The sequence below is a fragment of the Budorcas taxicolor genome, chromosome 1 (genome assembly GCF_023091745.1).
Source record: "Budorcas taxicolor isolate Tak-1 chromosome 1, Takin1.1, whole genome shotgun sequence".
In the NCBI taxonomy this organism is placed as follows: domain Eukaryota; kingdom Metazoa; phylum Chordata; class Mammalia; order Artiodactyla; family Bovidae; genus Budorcas; species Budorcas taxicolor.
In genome coordinates, this window is record NC_068910.1 from 120,626,785 (window position 1) to 120,648,571 (window position 21,787).

Sequence of the window (21,787 nt, forward strand, 5' to 3'; positions counted from 1 at the left end):
CAGTCCCTCCAGTGAACACCCAGGACTGATCTCCTTTAGAATGGACTGGTTGGATCTCCTTGCAGTCCAAGGGACTCTCAAGAGTCTCCTCCAACACCACAGTTCAAAAGCATCAATTCTTCAGCGCTCAGCTTTCTTTATAGTCCAACTCTCACATCCATACATGACCACTGGAAAAACCACAGCCTTGACTAGATGGACCTTTGTTGGCAAAGTAATGTCTCTGCTTTTTAATATGCTATCTAGGTTGGTCATAACTTTCCTTCCAAGGAGCAAGCGTCTTTAATTTCATGGCTGCAATCACCGTCTGCAGTGATTTTGGAGCCCCAAAAAATAAAGTCTGACACTGTTTCCCCATCTATTTGCCATGAAGTGATGGGACCTGATGTCATGATCTTAGTTTTCTGAATGTTGAGCTTTAAGCCAACTTTTTCACTCTCCTCTTTCACTTTCATCAAGAGGCTCTTTAATTCTTCACTTCTGCCATAGGGTGGTGTCATCTGCATATCTGAGATTATTGATATTTCTCCTGGCAATCTTGATTCCAGCTTGTGCTTCCCTCCAGCCCAGCATTTCTCATGATGCACTCTGCATATAAGTTAAATAAGTAGGGTGAGAATATACAGCCTTGACGTACTCCTTTTCCTATTTGGAACCAGTCTGTTGTTCCATGTCCAGTTCTAACTATTGCTTCCTGATCTGCATACAGATCTCTCAAGAGGCAGGTCAGGGGTCTGGTATTCCCATCTCTTTCACAGTTTATTGTGATCCACACAGTCAAAGGCTTTGGCATATTCAATAAAACAGAAATAGAAGATTTTCTGGAACTCTCTTGCTTTTTCCATGATCCAGCGGATGTTGGCAATTTGATCTCTGGTTCCTCTGCCTTTTCTAAAACCAGCTTGAACATCAGGAAGTTCACGGTTCACGTATTGCTGAAGCCTGGCTTAGAGAATTTTGAGCATTACTTTACTAGTGTGTGAGATGAGTGCAATTGTGCGGTAGTTTGAGCATTCTTTGGCATTGCCTTTCTTTGGGATTGGAATGAAAACTGACCTTTTCCAGTCCTGTGGCCACTGCTGAGTTTTCCAAATTTGCTGGCATATTGAGTGCAGCACTTTCACAGCATCATCTTTTAGGATTTGAAATAGCTCCACTGGAATTCCATCACCTCCACTAGCTTTGTTCATAGTGATGCTTTCTAAGGCCTACCTGACTTTACATTCCAGGATGTCTGGCTCTAGGTGAGTGTGAGTCATCACACCCTCGTGATGATCTGAGTCATGAAGATCTTCTTTGTGCAGTTCTTCTGTGTATTCTTGCGACCTCTTCTTAATATCTTCTGCTTCTGTTAGGTCCATACCATTTCTGTCCTTTATTGAGCCCATCTTTGCATGAAATGTTTCCTTGGTATTTCTAATTTTCTTGAAGAGATCTCTATTAGGTACGTATATGTTTACAAATGTTATATCTGCTTCTTGGATTGACCCTTTTATTATTATATGATATCCTCTTTGTCTTTTGTTGTAGAATTTGTTTTAAATTCTATTCTGTCTGGTGTGAGCATTGCTACCCCATAAGCCATTATTCTTAAGGTTGTAAGGAGATATCATTAGCGCTATCCTTTCCAGTTTATTTTGATGTTTTTGTCAGGTGAGCGTGCTTTAAAAAACTGGTTGACTTAAATATCTGACATTTACTTCTCAAAGTTCTAGAGTTTGATAAATCCAAGATCAAGGTGTAAGCAGATTCAGTTCCTGTTGAGGACCGTTTCCTGACTTGTAGACAGTCACCTTCTTGCTTTGTCAGGGTGGAGAGGAAGAGAGAGCTCTTTTCTCTGCCAGCATGTGGGCCTGCCCTCATATAAATGTCATTATCACAAGAGGCCCCACCTCCAGTTAGTATTCAATATATATATTTTGAAGGGACACAAACATTCATTCCATAATACTTCTTTATCCTGTGCCTTCTATATCTCTACCTGAGGAGGATGAATATGTTTATTTGCTTTTATTATGAACATTACTTATTGTAAGTGATTCTGACATCAAAGAACACAAAGTGACAACTAAATGTTCTTTCTTTCTTTAATCTTTAGTAATTTCATTCCTTACAGTAACTAATGTTTATTTTCCAGAACATACAAAAAATTATTGTCAGTATATATGGCATATGTGACTAAATTTTTGCATTTAGATCTTCAGTCCATCTGGTTTTGTGTGTGTATGTGTGTTTAATGTAAAGCAGGGATCTCTGTTTCCAAATATTTAGCCCTTGTCCTTTCAGAATGTCTTCACTAATTCATTATTTACACTTGTAGAACATATTACATACCATATGCCATTATATATGTTGATGTGTTTATATATTTTAAGTTGCTTTAAGATACTAAGGTTTTTATTATTTTTACTTTAGTATCAACCCCCTCCTTACTGTGCAGTTGTGTGTGTGTTTGTCATGATTTTCATTGCAGTTACATTGAATTTGTGTGCTAATATGGGGAGATTTGCCATCTCTGTAGCATTACATTTTCCTTCTCATGACTATGACATGTCTTCCAATTATGCAGGTCAGTTGCTCAGGTCTGCAGGTTCCTTACAACATTATTTAAGTAGTTTAAATATTAATATTTTTACTAATACTGTTTTTTTCTACAGTAAATTTGTAAAGATTATCACATATTATAACATGTTGAATATATATTTTGTATACAGGTTGCATTCTTTACAAGCAGCCACCTTATTGGTCTAATAGTGGTTTCCTTGGCCTTCAGTTTTTCTAGTAATAGATTTTCAAGATAATAATTTTGTGTGTTCTTTTTTTATTCGTCCCTGTTTCCTTTTCTTGCCTCATTGCATGAGAATTTCCATTCTAAGTTGAATGATGATGATAGTGTACCATCTTGTCTTCATCGTTCCTTAATAACATGCCCCCCTTTAATTTTAGCATTGTGATGTTCATTGATTTAGAAGAATGTATTATTAAGAATTCTTTTTTCAATTGTTAACTTTTTAAAAATCCAGATAATGAACTTTAAATTCTATTAAATATCCTTTTGGCTTCCAATGAGAAAGCCATGGGACCTTTCAGTGTGATGAATAGTCTAAAAAATCCTTACATTTTTGAATATCCTACTTAGTCATTGTGTCTTTTTCTTTAAATACAGAGCTATATGTTATTTCATAATATTATGAAATTTTTAATATTTATAAATTGCTTTTTCATTTGTGTGTCTTCAGGTCTAGTATTAGGCTTATGATAGCTTGCTAAAATACATTTGAATATTTTCATGTTTTATACTAATTACATTAAATTTTAAAAACTTTGTAATTATATGGTTGAAAGTACATTTTTTGGACTTGATTTTTTTTTTGGTGGAGTGGTTAAAAAAAAGACAACTTTTCTTCCATAGCTGTTAAATATGATCACTGTGAATTGTCAGTCATCTCTTGGATAACAAAGTTAACTCTCTTATCTATTTAATGTATTCATTAAGGGGTTTTTTTTCTTCAAAAAAGTTCATAGAAATAATATTGTATTAAGTTTTCATTGTTGTTTAGAGCTGTTTGAACATGTTTAAACATTTTTCTTAATCATCTTTTAAATGGTACTCCCCATTTATTTGCTATAACTGTTCTAATATACTTGTTAGTGAAGAGTGTCTTGCTTGAATTTAGTATTTACTGAGTATTAGTCCTATGTTCTGTAAAATGATTTATATTTGGCCCATTGCTTTTAGGAAGGAATCAGTGTCATAAGGGTGAAGTTTGATGATTTTATTTTAACTTTTGTTTGTATGTTTTCTTCATCTATGAGATAGAAAATTTTGATTTCACATTTATATGGTTTTTTTTGATTTATGCTTTCTGGCAGTTGATCTGTCTTTACCAATGTGTTTTATACAGATTTTTGGTAGAGAAACCCTCCAAAGGAAGATACTTTTAGGATTTGGTTATCTGTTACTGAGTAACAAAACTTGGTAGTTTTAAAACAGCATACTTTTATTATATGTCAGTTTCTTTGGGTCAGGAATCCAAGCATGACTGAGCTGAGTTCTTTGTTTCATAGTCTCTCAATAGGCTACAGTCAGGGTGTCAGCTAGGGCTGGCACCTTACCTAGTGTCTTGACTGGGGAAGGACCTCCTTTTAAGCTTACTGGTTGTCCCAGTGTAGTGCTTTATCCACTGCAACACATATTGGTGATTATTAGATTTATTTAAGAATCATTCTTTGGGTCTTAAATCCAGCCGTGGAATCATCTAACTCTTTTCAGTTCTTCCTGTTTACTCAATCATTAGTGTCTGTATGAGTGTGTAGGAAACAGGAAGGGAGGGAATTTGATCATATGTTAGCATAACTTAGATTCATTTTTAAGAACTATGCTTTTCTATTTTCCTTAGGTGCCTTAGCTGGACCAATTATTGTGGAGCCACATGTCACAGCAGTATGGGGAAAGAATGTTTCATTGAAGTGTTTAATTGAAGTAAATGAAACTATAACACAAATTTCATGGGAGAAGATACATGGCAAAAGTTCACAGACTGTTGCTGTTCATCATCCTCAACATGGATTCTCTGTTCAAGGAGAATATCAGGGAAGAGTCTTGTTTAAAAACTATTCAATTAATGATGCAACAATTACTCTACATAACATAGGATTCTCTGATTCTGGAAAATACATATGCAAAGCTGTTACATTCCCACTTGGAAATGCTGAGTCCTCTACAACTGTAACTGTATTAGGTATGTGTACTTGAATTGTGTATTTTGGTGGTAGTGGTGAGGATTATAGTAAAAACATTTTCAAAAACTTAAAATGATTGAAATTACATATAAATATAGATTTTAAATGAAATAATTCAAATATGATTTTTCAATTTCTGTCATAAAACTCTGATTCTAGACTCTGTTTAAACAAAATCTTGTCCTTATCTACCTGTCTGTATAATGCTGTGTAGTTCATAACTTTTTTAATTTGTTCAGGAAAGATTTTTTGTTTATAATACTAAGTGCTAATATTCTTTGATGTTTATTTCCCCTCAAACTTCAACCTTTAATTAAATTATCATCTTTAAATAAGCTTTTCCATTTTTTTTTAATGACTGTAGTCTTAGAGCCATTGATGTCTTATGTGTGTTTTTCAAATCAGATTTTTATTTCTGCTGTTGTGGATTTGCATAGCTATTTGAATCATGGGCTGTTGCTTCCATTGAAGGATCTTCTACCTTTTACTGTGTGATAACTGTTAAAATTTATGGTGAACTTTAGAAAGAGCTTATTAGCATTAAAATAGCCACCTGCAGTGAAAGGTAAACCAATCTGGAATAGCTGGTGAGTACTCATAGAATACTAGTATGAGGACCAAGGACTACTAGCAACCTTAGCCATTTCCACCCAATGTGGAACGCCTTTAATGGGTGGTCTTTGCTCTGAATCCACCTGTTTGCTTGTCAGGGATTTTGTCAGGTCTGCTAATAGCTTTCCCTACTCAATCCTCCTTCTCTTTTCCCCAAGATGTTATTCCTTTATAAACTTTTTGCCCTCCTCACTTGATCTCACTGTCTGCTTCAAGAGAACCAAACAGTTACACAGCCTTTAATATTTAATGGTATGATTTCAGGATCTCTGAAATTCAGGAAGGAAATTTTGTCCAAATTTGTTATATATTTTTTCATGTTGAGAAAAACTATTTAAAAATAGAAATAAAATTAAATATTCGAAGATTTTGTATTTAAGACCTTGTCCTAAGGACTGTGGGAAAAATATAACTTAGGTTTACAAAATTGATACAGTTTTGATTGGAAGACAAGGTATTAATATCTAAAAAATCAAGTGCAAACCATTGGGGTAAAAAATTAAAAAAAAATAAGTGTCAAGAAAAGAAAATAGCTTGTATGTAGAAGAGAGAACTCATGAGAATAAGATTTTTTACTTTTTATTTTAGTAATCCTTCCTAAATTAATAAACATTCAATGGTTTAAAACTCAGGATTATTTAAAGTATAAGACCAGTCATGATTTTACCTGTGTCTACTTCTCTAATTTCATCTATTCCATTCCTTGCTCTACTTCTCCCAACAGCCCAAATTTTATAATCATAATGAACTATTCGTGGTATGTTAACATTTATGTTTTTATATGTATTTTTTGTTATGCCTCTCTTCTCCAGAGATTACCACCTTTCCCCTCCTGTCTTTTTCTTCCTACATTTCTTCTATTTAACTGTTACTCATCAAACTACATCCTTTTGGTAGCCATTTAAAAAATATCTAGCCCTCTGCTGTTTGATGGGGATTTTATTTTGCTCTTTTGCCATTGTATCTTGAGCTTATCTTTGTTGTCGCAGTTAATTTACACTTATTGTATGTCTTTTTCACTATAAACCTGTGGTGGACTGCAACTGTGGACTTTAAAATTTGACTTTGTATCTGTAAAGCTTATAAGAGTTTCTGGTGTGTAGCAATAGTACACTAAGTGTTATTTAGGTAGGGTATGGAAATAGCTAAGTTAACCGTAGTTCAGAAATGTTTTGTTGAAAAATAGTTGAGCCAGTCCTTGAATGGTGTAAACATACGGAGGGGGAATAAGTGAGCCAATGCAAGGAAACAGAAAACAACATATATTAGGGCAGAGTTTCTTCACCATGGCATTGTTGAAGTTTGGGGCTGGAAATTTTTGCTGTGGTAAACTGTCCTGTCCGTTATAGACTGTTCAGCAGCCTTCATGCCATCTACCTGCTAGATACTAGTAGCAGTTCCTTAGAAGCTGTGACAAGTTCGAATGTCTCCCAACATTGCCAAGTGTCCTCTGAGGGACCACTGAACAATCTGTTGATTGTTCAAAGGATTTATATAAAGTCAAGAATTAAAGGCTAGAAATGTAGAGTAGGACCACTTTAAAGTAACTTGAATATCAAGATTGGGAATTTGAGCCTTCTATTACTTGAAATGCAAACTGAGCATGTTGTATTTCTTACTTCTCTTATTCTCAAGTTCTTTCTGTTATTTTATTTTTTATTATTTTTGACTGTACCACGGGACACATGGGATCTTAGTTCTCTGATCAGGAATTGAACCCATGCCTTTAGTGAAAAGTGCATAGCTCTAACCACTGTACCGCCAGGGAAGTCCCAGATTCTTGTTGTTTAAAGTGTGGTTCATGAGCCAGCAGCAGTGGTATCACTTGGGAGATTGTTAGAAATACAGAATTCAGATCCTCCCCAGACTTGTTGAATGATAAATCTATTATAGCAAGATCCCCAAGTACTTTTTATGCACAGTAGGTAAAGTTTGAAAAACACTACTGTGACCATCTTCTCACCTTGCTTAGAGGAGTGTCTAACTCATAGACTTGATTTGTAAGTAATGTGATGAAAGTTGTCATTTAGGAAGATCAGTCAGGTGTTTTTGATGGATTACAGTGAAAAGTCCTGAAATCATAATGCCTCAGATAGGAGGCCATGAAAGCTTGAAGTTAATTTTCTAATTTATGCCACTTGAGTGAAGAAGGGAGCTATTAGGAAGGAAAAACTAACAGAACTTTGTAACTGACTATATATAAGAAACCAAGGTTTGAACAGTAACAGGTTTTGAGCCTTAGTGGTTGAGTAAATTATGTCGCCATTAATTTAAATTGGCATGTCTGAATGAAAATCGTATTGGGGATTGGGAGGATGAGATGATGAATTCAGCCTTTGGCTTACTGAGTTGGAGGATACATAGACAAATGATACCACATTTTGTATCAAAAGTGAATAAAATTAGGGATCATTCAGGTAGTAATGTTTATTAGATAAAAATTTTTAAGAGACATACAGAAAGTAACTGAAGTTTTATTAGGGTAGGGATTAGAAGAAAAAGAGATGAACAGTTCAAAAACATGGCTTTGCAAAATACTGTTAAAGTAATATTATTTATATCAAGAGATGATAAAGTTTTTAAGATTGCTCTAGCACATTTTTCCCACAATGAGAATCAAGCCCTACAGGAATGATTTCAGTGACCCATTTTTTTCAGTGTTCTGTGGTTGGCACATACAACTTCTCAGGTGGCGCTAGCAGTAAAGAGCCCACCTGCCAATGCAGCAGACATGAGAGATGCAGGTTCACTTCCTGGGTTAGAAAGATCCCGTGGAGGAGGGCATGGCACCCCACTCCAGTATTCTTGCCTGAAGAATCCCATGGACAGAGGAGCCCGGTGGGCTACAGTCCATAGTGTCACAGTTGGACACGACTGAAGCGACCTAGCATGCATGGTTGGCACATAGTTACTATCATTCTAAATGCATATCCCAGAAGTTAAGCTATTACTTAGAGCAGATACCTGAAGGCATTAGAACTTAATTCTTTTGGAACAGATTGGAAAGAACTGCTCTAAGTATCAAATTTCTACGAAGTCAGTCAAAGAAAATAGATAAAAGCATTGAGTGTGTAGATTAGGCAGAGATAGTGACAGTAGAGTTTCAAAGGAGTGGTAGTAATAGACCTGAATTAAGGGAATGTAATATAGCAAAACACTTTTAAGAAAATTGAACAAATGTCCCATAGCAGAAGTTATTGTATAATTGATTGCTTCTTCTTGATATATGAGATGTTATATAGTGGTTAAAATTGTAGTTAAGAGAAGTATTGCTGCTTGAAAATAAAATGAGCCACAAAATTGTAGGAATGCCATGATTACATCTATATAGACACTGGAAACAAAAATAAAGAGAAAGAAGTGGAAGTATATGATAATGACTCTATTAGTATATTATAGTTGTGGATATTTTTCTTTGTTTTTTTTTTTCCAGTTTTTAGTAATACTTTTGTAATAATAAAAAAAAAAAAGACTTCTACTGCCAGACATAATGGAGTAAGAGAGATTGGATTTACCCTTTCTCTCTCTAACAAGAAAACTAACCAACTAGTTCTTAGTCATTGGGCAATAGGCGTGATGAGATTATGATCCCTGAAAGAAGAAAGATAAGCAAGAATTCTACAGTTGCTCCAGCCTCCTCTTTAGTCAGTCTCCGGTGACAACTCAGTGACAAGGGCTTCAAGTAAAGAATGCTGGTCTCACTGAGTTTAAGAGATGGATTGGACAGATGTTTAGAATTTGTGGAGCAGAAAGTAGAAAGAAGAGAGTATCTAAGGGAAAGAATGTGTGTGCTTTAGAGACCTACAGAAGGACCCTCTGAAGTCTTTGGTTTAGAACTTGCTGTGTACACGTGGAGGTACTTTGGAGGTGGGGGAAAGAACCAGCAGAAAGAAGTGGTCTTAACAATCCTGGTGTTAATACAGGGCTAGGAAAATATCATATTCCTCCAAATCAGAGTATAGAGGGCACTGGGTAGGAGAGGGAGCGACAGCGAAACCTCTAGGGACAAAGTGCAGAGAAGCTAACTAAAACGTTGGGAAATATGAGAAAAGTAACTTTAGAAAGCCAGTGTGGTCTACAACCAGGGGTTTGAGTCCCTTCAGAAGAAATAGAAATAATATAATTTAAAATTAACTTTAAAATAATTTTTAAATTTCCTCAAAGATAAAAACCTCTATTGATGGCACAGGTTATTCACACTGACTTTGCCATGGTTAGGGGATGGGCAAGTGAAATATTAAAAACCATTGAAAACTTCAAAGAAATAACAATATAGTAAGGAATATACACTAAAATCTAAGAAAAAGTAGAAACATAGAAATAAACCTAGCTCTGAAAGCTGAAATCTGCATTCAGCTTTGAGGGCATTCAACAATTCAGAAGAGATACCTAAGATGACGAACTAAGATTTTGAGAGCCTTGAGAAGTGAGAGAGACAAATATCCAAATGTATGTCTTCTCAAGATGGAATGTCTAATAACTTTTCTTATATTCTCCTGGTACCCAGCAACTTAACATTTTCAGAAGAATAGTTCATCCACAGTAAACTAGCCTTATTACAGACTTTAAGGCTTGGTTTATATCACTTGAGTAATCTGAAATTGAGATCCTGGGCTGGATAGTGTTCTTAGAAGTTAGCTTAGCAGAAGAAAAGAAAGATCCTTTCTGGAAGAAAGGTACTGTATTCTAAGCCTCAAATTATTTCTACCTTAATTATTCAAATTCAAGCATATGATCTGCTTGAATGACCAGGCATACAAGTAAAGAAGACCCCAGAAGCAGCCAGCGCAAACAAGAAGAGAAAAAGACCTGTGTAAGGTGTTGGAATTATCTGATATAGACTATGAAACAGTGCTTACCATTTGAAGGGATAAGTCAATCTATTGAATTTCTGCAGAGAACAAGAGACTGTCAGTCGTGTCCATCTCTGTGCCCACATGGACTATATAGCCTGTCAGGCTCCTCTGTCCATGGGATTCTCCAGGCAAAAAACTTGGAGAATTCCCTTCTCCAGGGAATCTTCTCCATCCAGAGACTGAAACCAGGTCTTCATTGCAGGCAGATTCTTTACCATCCGAGCTACCAGCAAAGCCCATATATGTATGTGTGTGTATGTGTGTGTATGATGTCTCTATGTATCTATATAATGTATATGCATATATAATGTATATGCATATATAATGTATATGTGTGTGTGTATATATTTATATATATATTTATCTCACATAGTAATTTGTCCTCGAAGTACAGAGGTAATTCTTAGTACAAGCATATCTCGGAGATAACGTGGGTTCGGTTCCAGACCAATAAAGTAAATATCACAGTAAAACAGTCACATGAATTTTTTGGTTTCACAGTGTTATAAAGATTATACTACACTGTGGTCTGTTAAGTGTGCAATAGCATTGTCTTAACAATGTATATAATTTAGCTAAAAAATTATTGTATTGCTAAAAAATACTTACCATCATCTGAGTCTTCAGCCAGTTTTAATCTTTTTACAGTAGTAACATCTGAGATTACAGATCATCATAACAAATAGAATAATAATGAAAAAGCTTGAAATATTGTGAGAATTACCAAAATGTGACAAAGCGATAGGAAGTGAGCAAATGCTGTTGGAAAAATGAGGATAATTGATTTGCTCAATACAGGGTTACCAGAAGCCTTCAATTCGTGAATAATACAATATCTGTGAAGCACAATGGAGTGAGGTGTGCCTGTATATAAAAAACTGTTAACAGATGAATTTTATACATTTGAATTAAAAACTTCTGCTCATCAAAACACACTATAATGAGAGAAGCCCTAAATGGTAGAAGATACTGCACATATAATCAGAAATGGACTCTCCCCAATCAGTAAGGGAAAAAAAAAAGGACTTTAAAAGGTATTTTCAGGAAAATCCCAGATGGCTCATGAACAAGACAAGGTTCTTAGTGTCATTTATAATCTGAGAAATTAAAAACAGGGTCTCTATTATATGCTGTTATATACTTACAAGATTGTCAGACACTGAGAAGTCTGACAGTATCAACTGTAGTGGGTATGTTGGGACCAATCAAAGTGCTAAGACTGAGAGTAAATTGGTACTTTGGAAAGCTTTTTGGCCTTACTTGGTAAAGTTGGAAATAAACATAGAAACAAGAGAAAAACTAGGGAAACATTTTTTAAAATATACCAAGATACATGAGTGAAAATGTTTCTTACAAAATCATTTTTTTCCAAAGAGGAAGCAGCACCAATTAGGTTAAAAACTTAATGGACACAGTAAACTATAGGCTGGAGCCTAAGAACACATGAAGTGAGTACTAAGAAATTTATGCAGAAAGGAGCATATGAAATTTACTGGAAAATCTGAAGAGATTGCTAGCATGTATGTGGAGGGTAGATTAAAAGGGTCTAACATTAAGGTTACTTCTGCTGAGGATCTTTCTTATATCAGATAAAGGTAGGTAGCATGTACATTTCAGTAAGCATAACTGTTAATGACACTATATTTTAACAGTTATAATTTAAATATAAGCATTTTTGCCACAGCTTGAAGCATTATATATTAAAACTGCTTTTTTATTTTCCATTTCAGAATAATAGTACCTTTAATCTCCTAAGGGAAATTATGATTAAGTTCACATATTTTTTTTTTATATGTTAACTTTGGAAGAAACTCATTTGTCCCTATAAAAAAAGGTGTATCTCTATCCGGGCAGGGAGAACCATCTTTGTGATGGTTATATAAAGTCTTGCTTCTAGATTGGCCTGACTCAGTCTTCTCTTGTTCTAAGAATCCATTTGATGTTGGCATTTAGTGTGTGTGTATTTTACGTTCAGTTGTCCCTAAGTTTATGAAATGTGGCTAGATGTGGCTTGGAAGGAGTAAATATGCTCTTAATTGAAATATAACTAATTTTTTAAAATTTAAACAGTTGAACCTACTGTGAGCCTGATAAAAGGGCCAGATTCTTTAATTGATGGAGGAAATGAAACAGTAGCAGCCATTTGTATCGCAGCCACTGGAAAACCAGTTGCACATATTGATTGGGAAGGTGATCTTGGAGAAATGGAATCCACTACAACTTCTTTTCCAAATGAAACAGCAACAATTGTCAGCCAGTACAAGCTTTTTCCTACCAGATTTGCCAAAGGAAGGAGAATTACTTGTGTTGTAAAACATCCAGCCTTGGAAAAGGACATCCGATATTCCTTCATATTAGATATACAGTGTAAGTAAATAATAATGTTTGCTTTTTAAACATTATGTGTTTTAATGTTATTCCTCTAACATAATTCTGTATCAAATTGTATTTAGTTTGAATATGTAGTATTCCTATATTGTTGCAAATTTTCCTTGTTGACATTTTTTCTTAATTAAAAAAAATTTTTTATGGAAATTTCATTTAACCAGAACATTATTGTCAGTTTGTAAAGACAATGATTAAAGTTGCTGTCTAACTTAAAATTATTTAGCCTTGTCTTTTTTAGACCTTAAAAATAGGCTAGACTTAGGTGAATTGTGGAAATTTGTACCTCAGAATGTTCAGTACTTGGAGAAAAACAGCTGCTTCTCCAATCCAATTAATTTAGCTGTTGTTCATTTTTATGGATGCTACCCCTGATATTTTCAGTAAGAATTTTTAATTTCCTAGATGCATTTTAATTAGCTGGAAACTTTGTTCTTTCAATATTATTTGTAGTCACATTTTGTTGATGACATTCTAAGATCCTCATAAAGGTAAAACATTAAAGTGGTCATTGGGATAATAGTAATCTTAGATAAATGGGCTTCCCTGGTGGCTCCCACGGTAAAGCGTCTGCCTGCAATGCAGGAGACCTGGGTTTGATTCCTGGGTCGGGAAGATCCCCTGGAGAAGGAAATGGCAACCCACTCCAGCATTCTTGCCTGGAGAATCCCATGGACAGAGGAGCCTGATAGGCTACAGTCCATGGGGTCGCAAAGAGTCAAAAACTGGCCCATCCTGTGCTGCTTTTTTTCTCAAGAGATGCTCTGTCATGTGTGTATTTATGTGGAGATATATATCTATATGGATGTCATGTATATGAGACATATGTGTATATACTTTCCCCTTTTTATAAAGTTTCTCACTTTAAATTCTTTGTGTAGCACTTCAAAATTTGAGCAAGAGAAATGCAGATAGCTTATAGTAAAGATAATGAAAGTTAAGTAGGTTAAAGATAAAATTATGAAAAGTCTCTGGGTTCTTGTGTCATTTCCATCCATGCACAGATTATAAATCTAGCTAGGTTTTTAAAGGAGATGTTCTGTTTTTTGTTGTTTTGTTTTTTTGATATGACATGCATGGAATTTTAATTTACACATATTCATTATACTTCGTGTGATTGTTTTGAAAACTAATTATAAGGATCTTTTTCAACATTTATAGAGTTAAACTTGAGAAGCTATCTTATGTGGATTTTATTGCCATTGTATTCTTGAGTGCAAATACAGTCCTAGTAGTAGTCCCTTCTCATTGTAATTTGTCAGTATCCGTGAAGGGTTGGTTACAAGACTCCTGCTTATGCCAAAATCCAGGCATGCTCCAATCCTTTATATAAAATGGGATATATTTGCATATAATCTATACATATCCTATGTTCTTTAAATCATCTGTAGATTGTTTATAATACATACTACAATGTAAATGTTATGTAAATAGCTTTAAATTCAATGTAAATACTATGGAAGTAATTGCTGATATGTAGCAAATTCAAGTTTTTATTTTTGAACTTTTCTAGAATTTTTTTTTTCCTGAATATTTTTCATCTACAGTTGGTTGAATCCACAGAAGCTGAACTCATAAAGATGGCTGGCTGTACCTTTTCTCCTCATTTTTCTATCTTGTACATACTCTTATTCTTTTTTCTTATAAAATTTAGATTCAATTGTAAGTCCATTAATTTTTTTTATATGTATTTTATCTTCCCTGTATCTAATAATGACTGAAATTTTCATCAGTTATGTATACTATTATTTTTTGTTTGCTTAAATGCAATTTTAAAATATAAAAATATTTCTCCTGATGTAAGACTTTATAATTACGGCTTAGACTTTATTGGCCTACACCTAAAATATTCTTATTCTTTCTTGCTGTTGTTAATTAGGCCCTATTAAACATGTAAACAAAGTTTGAGGAGATAAAATCTTATATGCAAAATTCATATCTCAAAATTAAGAGGTATTCTTTGAGGATACTTTAATATCTATCTTATCCTCCGTTGAAAATAAACACACAGATATCTGTACTATTCTTTCAGCAACATTAATTATTACCAATTTTATATTAGAAAAAAATGTTAATTCTTGGTATTTGTGAGGCAGGCCTTTTAAAATTATTAAGGTAATTGTACCTTGTTTGAAGTTTAACTTTTTGCCACTGTTTTTTGTAAACCTTACTGACTTCAGGCTTCCCTGCATAGTTAAAAGACTGACCTGGTCTCTCTAACTTCCCGTCTGGCCTGCTTTTTGTCTAGTTTACTTGTGTAGCTCACAGAAGGTTGGAAGGTCTTTGCACCATACTTAAGTATTATTTCTTTACCTTCTCTCGTATCATTCTATATTTTTCCTTGTTAGCCCTCATAATGGATTTTTGTTAAATTTTTTAAAATATTATCTTCCCTGTTACATTAGAATATAAGTATTATAAATACAGATTATCTATACTAAATATCTAAAACAGTGCCTGTCACTTAATAGGAGCTAAACGAATAATGGTTCAGTGAATGATTAGTATTGGAATTCACAGTTTGAAAGTATACATTTATATTGATGTTAGATGTGGATAATTACTCATTTAATTATGTAGTACATATGCTAAAAGACCTTTGGATACATTGAATGGATAAAAGTTCATGTTTTGGAACAGTTGAGGCCTCAGAAAATTTACTTTAGTTGTAATTATAGTCTTAGAAAGTTTGTCATATCTCTCATGCCCTATGGATAGTAAGTGTATGATATTATTAATTATAATATGATTTATCTTAATATATAATTAACTTGATATATTTTAGGGCATATTTCCTTTCACATTAAACATTTCTTTAAAGACAGTTTTATGTAGTGACTTTGTGCTTAAATGCCATGTCTCATTATCAGATTACTGTATTTTCTTTGTTTATCTACTTCTGTATATTTCATAATAGGACTCATATTTTGCTTTTGGTGATTACAAGTTTATGAATATTCTTACATAGTGTCCAACATGCTTATAGTTGTCTAGTGTTTGGTGCTCATTGTCCACTCATTCATTTATTTTAGTTACCCAGAGTTTATTGAGTTTGTTGTTGTTCAGTTGCTGAGTCATTTCCGACTCTTTGCAACCCCATGGACTGTAACAGCCTGCTGGGCTCCTCTGTCCATGAGGTAGGTTTTCCAGGCAAAAATACTGCAGTGGGTTGCCATTTTCTTCCCCAGGGGATCTTCCCGATCCAGTGATCAAACACATGTCTCCTGCTTGGCAGGCGGATTCTTTACCACTGAGCCACTTGGGATTGAATACTATATTGCTTATTTCTTATGTGTATGAGAGAAGGAAAGTACACAGCTTCTGAAGTTGTTAAGTTGTTAATACTTTATCATTGTATATTGCATCTATTGTTACCAAAAGATAATCTGCTGTATAATACATTTATTTTATAGATGCTCCTGAGGTTTCAGTAACAGGCTATGATGGAAACTGGTTCGTAGGAAGAAAAGGTGTTAATCTCAAATGTAATGCTGATGCAAATCCACCACCCTTCAAATCTGTGTGGAGCAGGTAATAATGTTGATAGTTCTAAAGAGGAATTATTTAAAAGTCAAAAGTGTTCTTCAGTGCATATTTGAAGTTGTTTTTATCAGTGTAATATACGATGACCCGTATATTACCGTAATAGCTGGAAATCTTTCACATGGTTTTGGGTTTCACCTCTCCCCGCCTTCCAGTCCCCTCAATTCTGTCTCTCAGGGGCTACCTTGGCAACTTTAGTAATTCCTCCTGGCATTTATCATCATAGGTCTTAGACTTACTTCTTAAACCACTAATTTTTAACACTATCTATTGGCTTACTATAAAAATGAAAATTCAGTTTTATATCTGCTTCTTCACAAACATACCCATATACATATTCCTGCCCTTTATCATCCCAGTGAAGTTAAGCTAGTCTCAGTGACATTCAGTTCAGTTCAGTTCAGTCGCTCAGTCTTGTCTGACTCTGCAACCCCATGAATTGCAGCACGCCAGGCCTCCCTGTCCATCACCAGCTCCCAGAGTGACATTAAGCAGCCTTTAAATTGTGTAATCATTGCCTCCCTATAATAGATAAATATTATTTACTGAGAACTAAGTAGTATACTAGAATTTTGTTTTATTTTTTAAAGCTGTTTGTTTCTCCTGAGGTTAATAATTCCTTCTTTTTACTTGTGTAGTTTACTGACAAGCCTTAATTCTCTTTATTTGTGAAATTTCAGACTGTTCTGCTGAGATTTCATTCTTATTTCTCAGTATTTGAAACTTCCACCCTTGCCCCCCCAGCCCGCAACCCCACCTTTTCAATCTAGAGAATTTTATCTGTTACCTGTAAATTCTTCTTTTCTTTCTCTCTCTCTTTTTTTTTTCCTTTATTTTTTGGGTTATTTCCCCTAGTTTTTTTTTTTTTTTTTTCTGTTTGCTCATACTAGAATTCCTATTTATTGTATACTAAACAGTCTTTTTCAATTTTCAAATAATTTTTATTGTTCTCCCAAGATTTCTTTGCTTTTTTTCCCACCATTGATTAAAAATTTTCTTTTGAGATATTTTCACTGTTTCTGAGAGTGTTTTCTTATTCTTTGTTCTTTTTCATAGCACCCTTTTCATCTTTTATGGATGTATCTTCTGGTTTCTAAATTGGGATACTAGAGTTATTTCCTTGGCAGAGTTTTTCTGTTTCTTACATATTGTTTCTTTTTTCTTCCAGGTTCTTTTGTTGTTGTTGTTTGGTCTTATTTTGTAGATATTTCTTGATTTTCTCAGTTGTCCATTCATTTCACAGTGATGCATTAAAATGCTGAGTGGAAACTCTCTATAGTGGAGAGTACTTATTGGGTAGATTCTACTATAGGGGAGGTTATTTCCCTGAAGAAGCTTTAGATACCACTTATTGAAGAGTGGAGTTCTTTTTTTCATGAATTAACCTTCATTATTTTGCCTAAAGCATGAATACCTGGTATCTGTGCAGAGTTGAATGGAGTCGGTTTTGTTTTGTTTTTTTCAGCTTTCAACTAATCTCCTATTTGTAGCCCTCTGCCTTACTGGCCTTCTGCAGTACAGTGGGTCAGACTCTGATCTTTGGCTTCTTTGGGCCAAACTGGCTACATTCTTATTCATGTGCCTCCTGCAAGGACTTCTTCAGCCAAAAGCAGAGCTTTTCAACCTTGTCACTCCTGATATTTTGGGCTCGATAAATCTTTGTTGTTGGAGACAGTCTTGTGGACTATTAGGACATTTTAGTGGCATCCCTGGCCTTGCTTCTCTAGAGTCAGTACCACACACTTTCCCTACTCTGAGCTATGACCACCAAAATTGTTTCTAGGTATACAAGATATATCCCCTGGAGACAGAATTACTTCTGTCTTTTTATCTGTCTTCTGTCTGGGAAACACTGGCTTAATGCATATATTGTTTTCCCTATCTGTTTTCTGTCTTCTAAAAGTTTTTAATACATCTTGTATGATGAATTCTGCCTCCTTTTTCTCTTTCTCTTTGTTGGTCTTTAATAGTTTTTTTATTCCTTTGCTCCTGTTTTAGGTGGTATTTTGTGGGATCAGAGAAAGAATATATTTGGTTAACCTGTTGTCTTTAAGCAAAGATAAAGTTTTAAAGTAGTGAAGGCCTTCTATTCACATTTTCTTCAAAGTGGGAAGCAGGCATTGGTTAAGATGTGTGATAGGGTATTTCTGACAGTCATACACTTCTGAGTTCTCATTCTAGTGTCTGTACTTGGAGCAGTCTTTTGAATAAATCATTTAACCTTTCTGATCCTTTGTTTCCTCACTGATAATAGTACTCCACAGAGTTTTTGTAAGGGTAAAGCTGATGAATCTAAACCATGTAGTGTAGGTACAAGAGCCTGTAAGGTGTTTAGCATGTCCTTTGTTGTGAGTTTAATATGGTATTTATATTTTTCTAGCTTATTTGAATAAGCACCTTTAAAAGATTATAAGCCATTTTTATATTTCTCAGAATTAAAGGGATTAGAATTTAGGGCCCAAAGTACAGAGCTAATTGGTAAGATACATAGACTTCATATTCATTCTTGTACTTCTAGAGAAAGAGGTCACCTTTTGAAAGCTGATGTTTGTAAAAGTGTTCTTTCCAAGGTCCTCTTAGGAAGAAAATATGAAGTTTTTGTTTTTTAAATAATTTAAGAATATTACCTTTACCCTTCAATGCTAAATTAAGTCATAGCAACTCTGCTGCTGCTGCTGCTGCTGCTGCTAAGTCGCTTCAGTCGTGTCCAACTCTGTGTGACCCCATAAACGGCAGCCCACCAGGCTCCCCCGTCCCTGGGATTTTCCAGGCAAGAACACTGGAGTGGGTTGCCATTTCCTTCCCCAATGCATGAAAGTGAAAAGTGAAAGGGAAGTCGCTCAGCTGTGTCCGACTCTTAGCGACCCCATGGACTGCAGCCCACCAGGCTCCTCCGTCCATGGGATTTTCCAGGCAAGAGTACTGGAGTGGGGTGCCATTGCCTTCTCCGCATAGCAACTCTAAAAGGTTTTATTGGTTGTTTGGATCACAGAACAAAATCCTGTCTCTAGTGTTGATTTGTTTCTTTGTACCTTTTCAGTGTTTTTTGTTCTTTCTTCCTTTGTTAATTAGTTGGTCTACTAATGTGCTTAGATCACTGAAAACAAGGACCAGATCTTTCTTTCTTGTGCATTTCAGGAACACTAGCAGAGCAGAGTATGGTAAATGGTTAAGTTCTTAATAATTAAATAATGGGTGACTGAGTGAATGAGTAAATGAACTTTGAAAATCTGCTTAACTCAAACTATAGTTGAGTACCTGGGTTTACTTCACTTTTTATCTTATCTTAATAAAAATAATTTATGGGCTGAAAAAACACTTTCAAAATAAAGACTTAATTGGTTCCTCCTCACTCCACAGTGGGATATACCCTAACATGGAAAAATGACGTAAAACAGTTTACATTTAGTACCATTGCAATGAATAGCTTTAGAGTTCTTACAGTGAAATTTTATTCCTATTATACTTCATAGAGTAATGTGTACACCAGATAGAACCTTTTAGCCTAATTAGTATAAAAATCATTTTAAAAGAGTTATTATTGATAGCAAAGATGCCTTGGTTTCTACTGTCACAGATGCCTACTTTATGAATAAAATTATTTTGTAAGAAGACCCTTGTTGGTGCCTTAGAAGTTAATCATCTTTGGAATATAATGCAGTATAAATGTATGTGCTCAGTATTAAATGTTACTCTTTAAATATGTTACAGAAGGTGCTAAAATATTATCATGTACTAAAGTGATGACTTTCACTATGAAAATTATAGATACATCATGTATGGATTCATAATTCACTGAGAATTATTTTAATTCTTTTAAGACTATGGGTATGTTTTTAAATACTTCTAATTTTCCAGTTTTCTGAATATAATTCTTTAAAAATCAATAATTTTTTTCTCTCCTTCTCTCCTATTCCCTCTAATATGTTAGCCTAGTTTTACTTATATGACTTGATATTTTGAAAGAATGGGTGTTCTTTATCTGTTGGTTCATCTCTACTAAACTGAAAATTCATAACTTACATGCTTTTATTTCATAGTGAATTTTACCTAAAGGATGCTGATTCTTTCTCTAACAACTGGAAAGTGTAATATCTTACTTAAATAGTTGTCAGTGAATAGAATCTGAAGGTATTTAATTTCATGCTTTTTAAAATCTAGGTTAGATGGACAGTGGCCTGATGGTTTATTGGCTTCAGACAACACTCTTCATTTTGTCCATCCACTGACTTTCAATTATTCTGGTGTTTATGTCTGTAAAGTGACCAATTCGCTTGGCCAAAGAAGTGATCAAAAGGTCATCTATATTTCAGGTAAGTTACTATCTACTCACGAAATAAATTACATAGATTATTTCTATAACAACAGTAATAACAGTAGCACTGTGATGGAGGCAGTAATTTGTACTTGTGAAGATACGTATTCCTCAGTGTTAGGTTTTCCAAATAATCTAAAAGAGATGTGATAAAGTAACTCTACCTGAAATTCTTATATAAAGTAGCATTCCATGACTTAAAAATTGTCAAAATGTCTACACAGTAACTTCATATACATTTTAAGACCTATGCATATAGCTGATTTTTCAGTTATAATATTACATATAGTCTGTACCTTTCTAGATTCTTTTGTATTTATACCAGAAATAAATAGGGGATTTTTTGTTTGCTTTTGGCAGCTATTCTGCACACAAGTGTCTTTAATAAATAAAATATCCATTTTGATGACCTACCTTATTAAATATCATCATCACTCAATATGAGATTATACCTTATTGAGTTACTAAGAGGTGAAGTGGGCATGCTACTGAAAATGTGCCAATCAAAAAATATAAGATGTTTTTTCTGGTTGGTCCATAAGCCACTAAGAACTTAGATTTTATGCATTTCATTTGTTTCACTGTGAATGTTTTCATCAGTTTGAGTATAAATTTGGGTTTTTACAAAACATAGTTGTAGCTAAAAATACATTTTTCCTGGGTGTGGCTATAAACAACAGATTATCAGTGGAATGCTTATTTATAAAGATGATATAAAAATTTTAAGCATCTCCTTGACTATAAGAATGTAGTAATCTTTATTTCTAACATGGAAAATGAGAGGAAAAAGGAAGAGAACCTTGAGAAATACAGGTTTGTATAGTAATTTGATAATAGGTATTAAGAGTTTTATCTCTGTTCAGTCTAAAACTAAATTTTTTGAAATTGAACTAAATTTACAATGTTTCGAGTGTACAGCAAAGTGATTCAGTTTTATATATGTGCATATATATATTCTTTTTCAGATTCTTTTGCATGATTTTAGAGAAATTTTAAGCTTGCATTAATGTCACATTCTTTGTCCTCTGTGATCTCTTAATCTAAGAACAGTTCCCCATATTATTTTGCATGGTATTTATCACAGTTTGTAGTTGTATACTTACTTATTTACCTATTATCTGTCCTCATGTTTAAACAATCTGCATTTGCTTTATTATTGTGTTCTTAGCACTTAGTGCGTGGCACATGGTAGGGACACAAGTTTTTTTTTCTTGCATGTATCTCACAAGCAGTTTAGAGTTTTGTGCATCTCTACCTAGTCTTTCCTGCCAGTAGCAGTGCTTTGATATAAATGTATTAGTGTGTTAGTCTTATTTCCTTCCCTTAGACGTTT

The 21,787-nt window shown here is 34.2% G+C and overlaps 1 protein-coding gene across 1 annotated transcript in view; it reads left to right on the forward strand.

Annotated features, from left to right (window-relative positions):
* NECTIN3 (nectin cell adhesion molecule 3) overlaps positions 1 to 21,787 on the forward strand; it is a 63,825-nt gene that overhangs the window by 36,380 nt on the left and 5,658 nt on the right. Inside the window, exons 2-5 of the mRNA XM_052649227.1 lie at positions 4,401 to 4,742; positions 12,282 to 12,578; positions 16,010 to 16,127; positions 20,301 to 20,452. Of these exons, the coding sequence (XP_052505187.1) occupies positions 4,401 to 4,742; positions 12,282 to 12,578; positions 16,010 to 16,127; positions 20,301 to 20,452 (909 nt within the window). The remainder of the gene's footprint in view (positions 1 to 4,400; positions 4,743 to 12,281; positions 12,579 to 16,009; positions 16,128 to 20,300; positions 20,453 to 21,787) is intronic.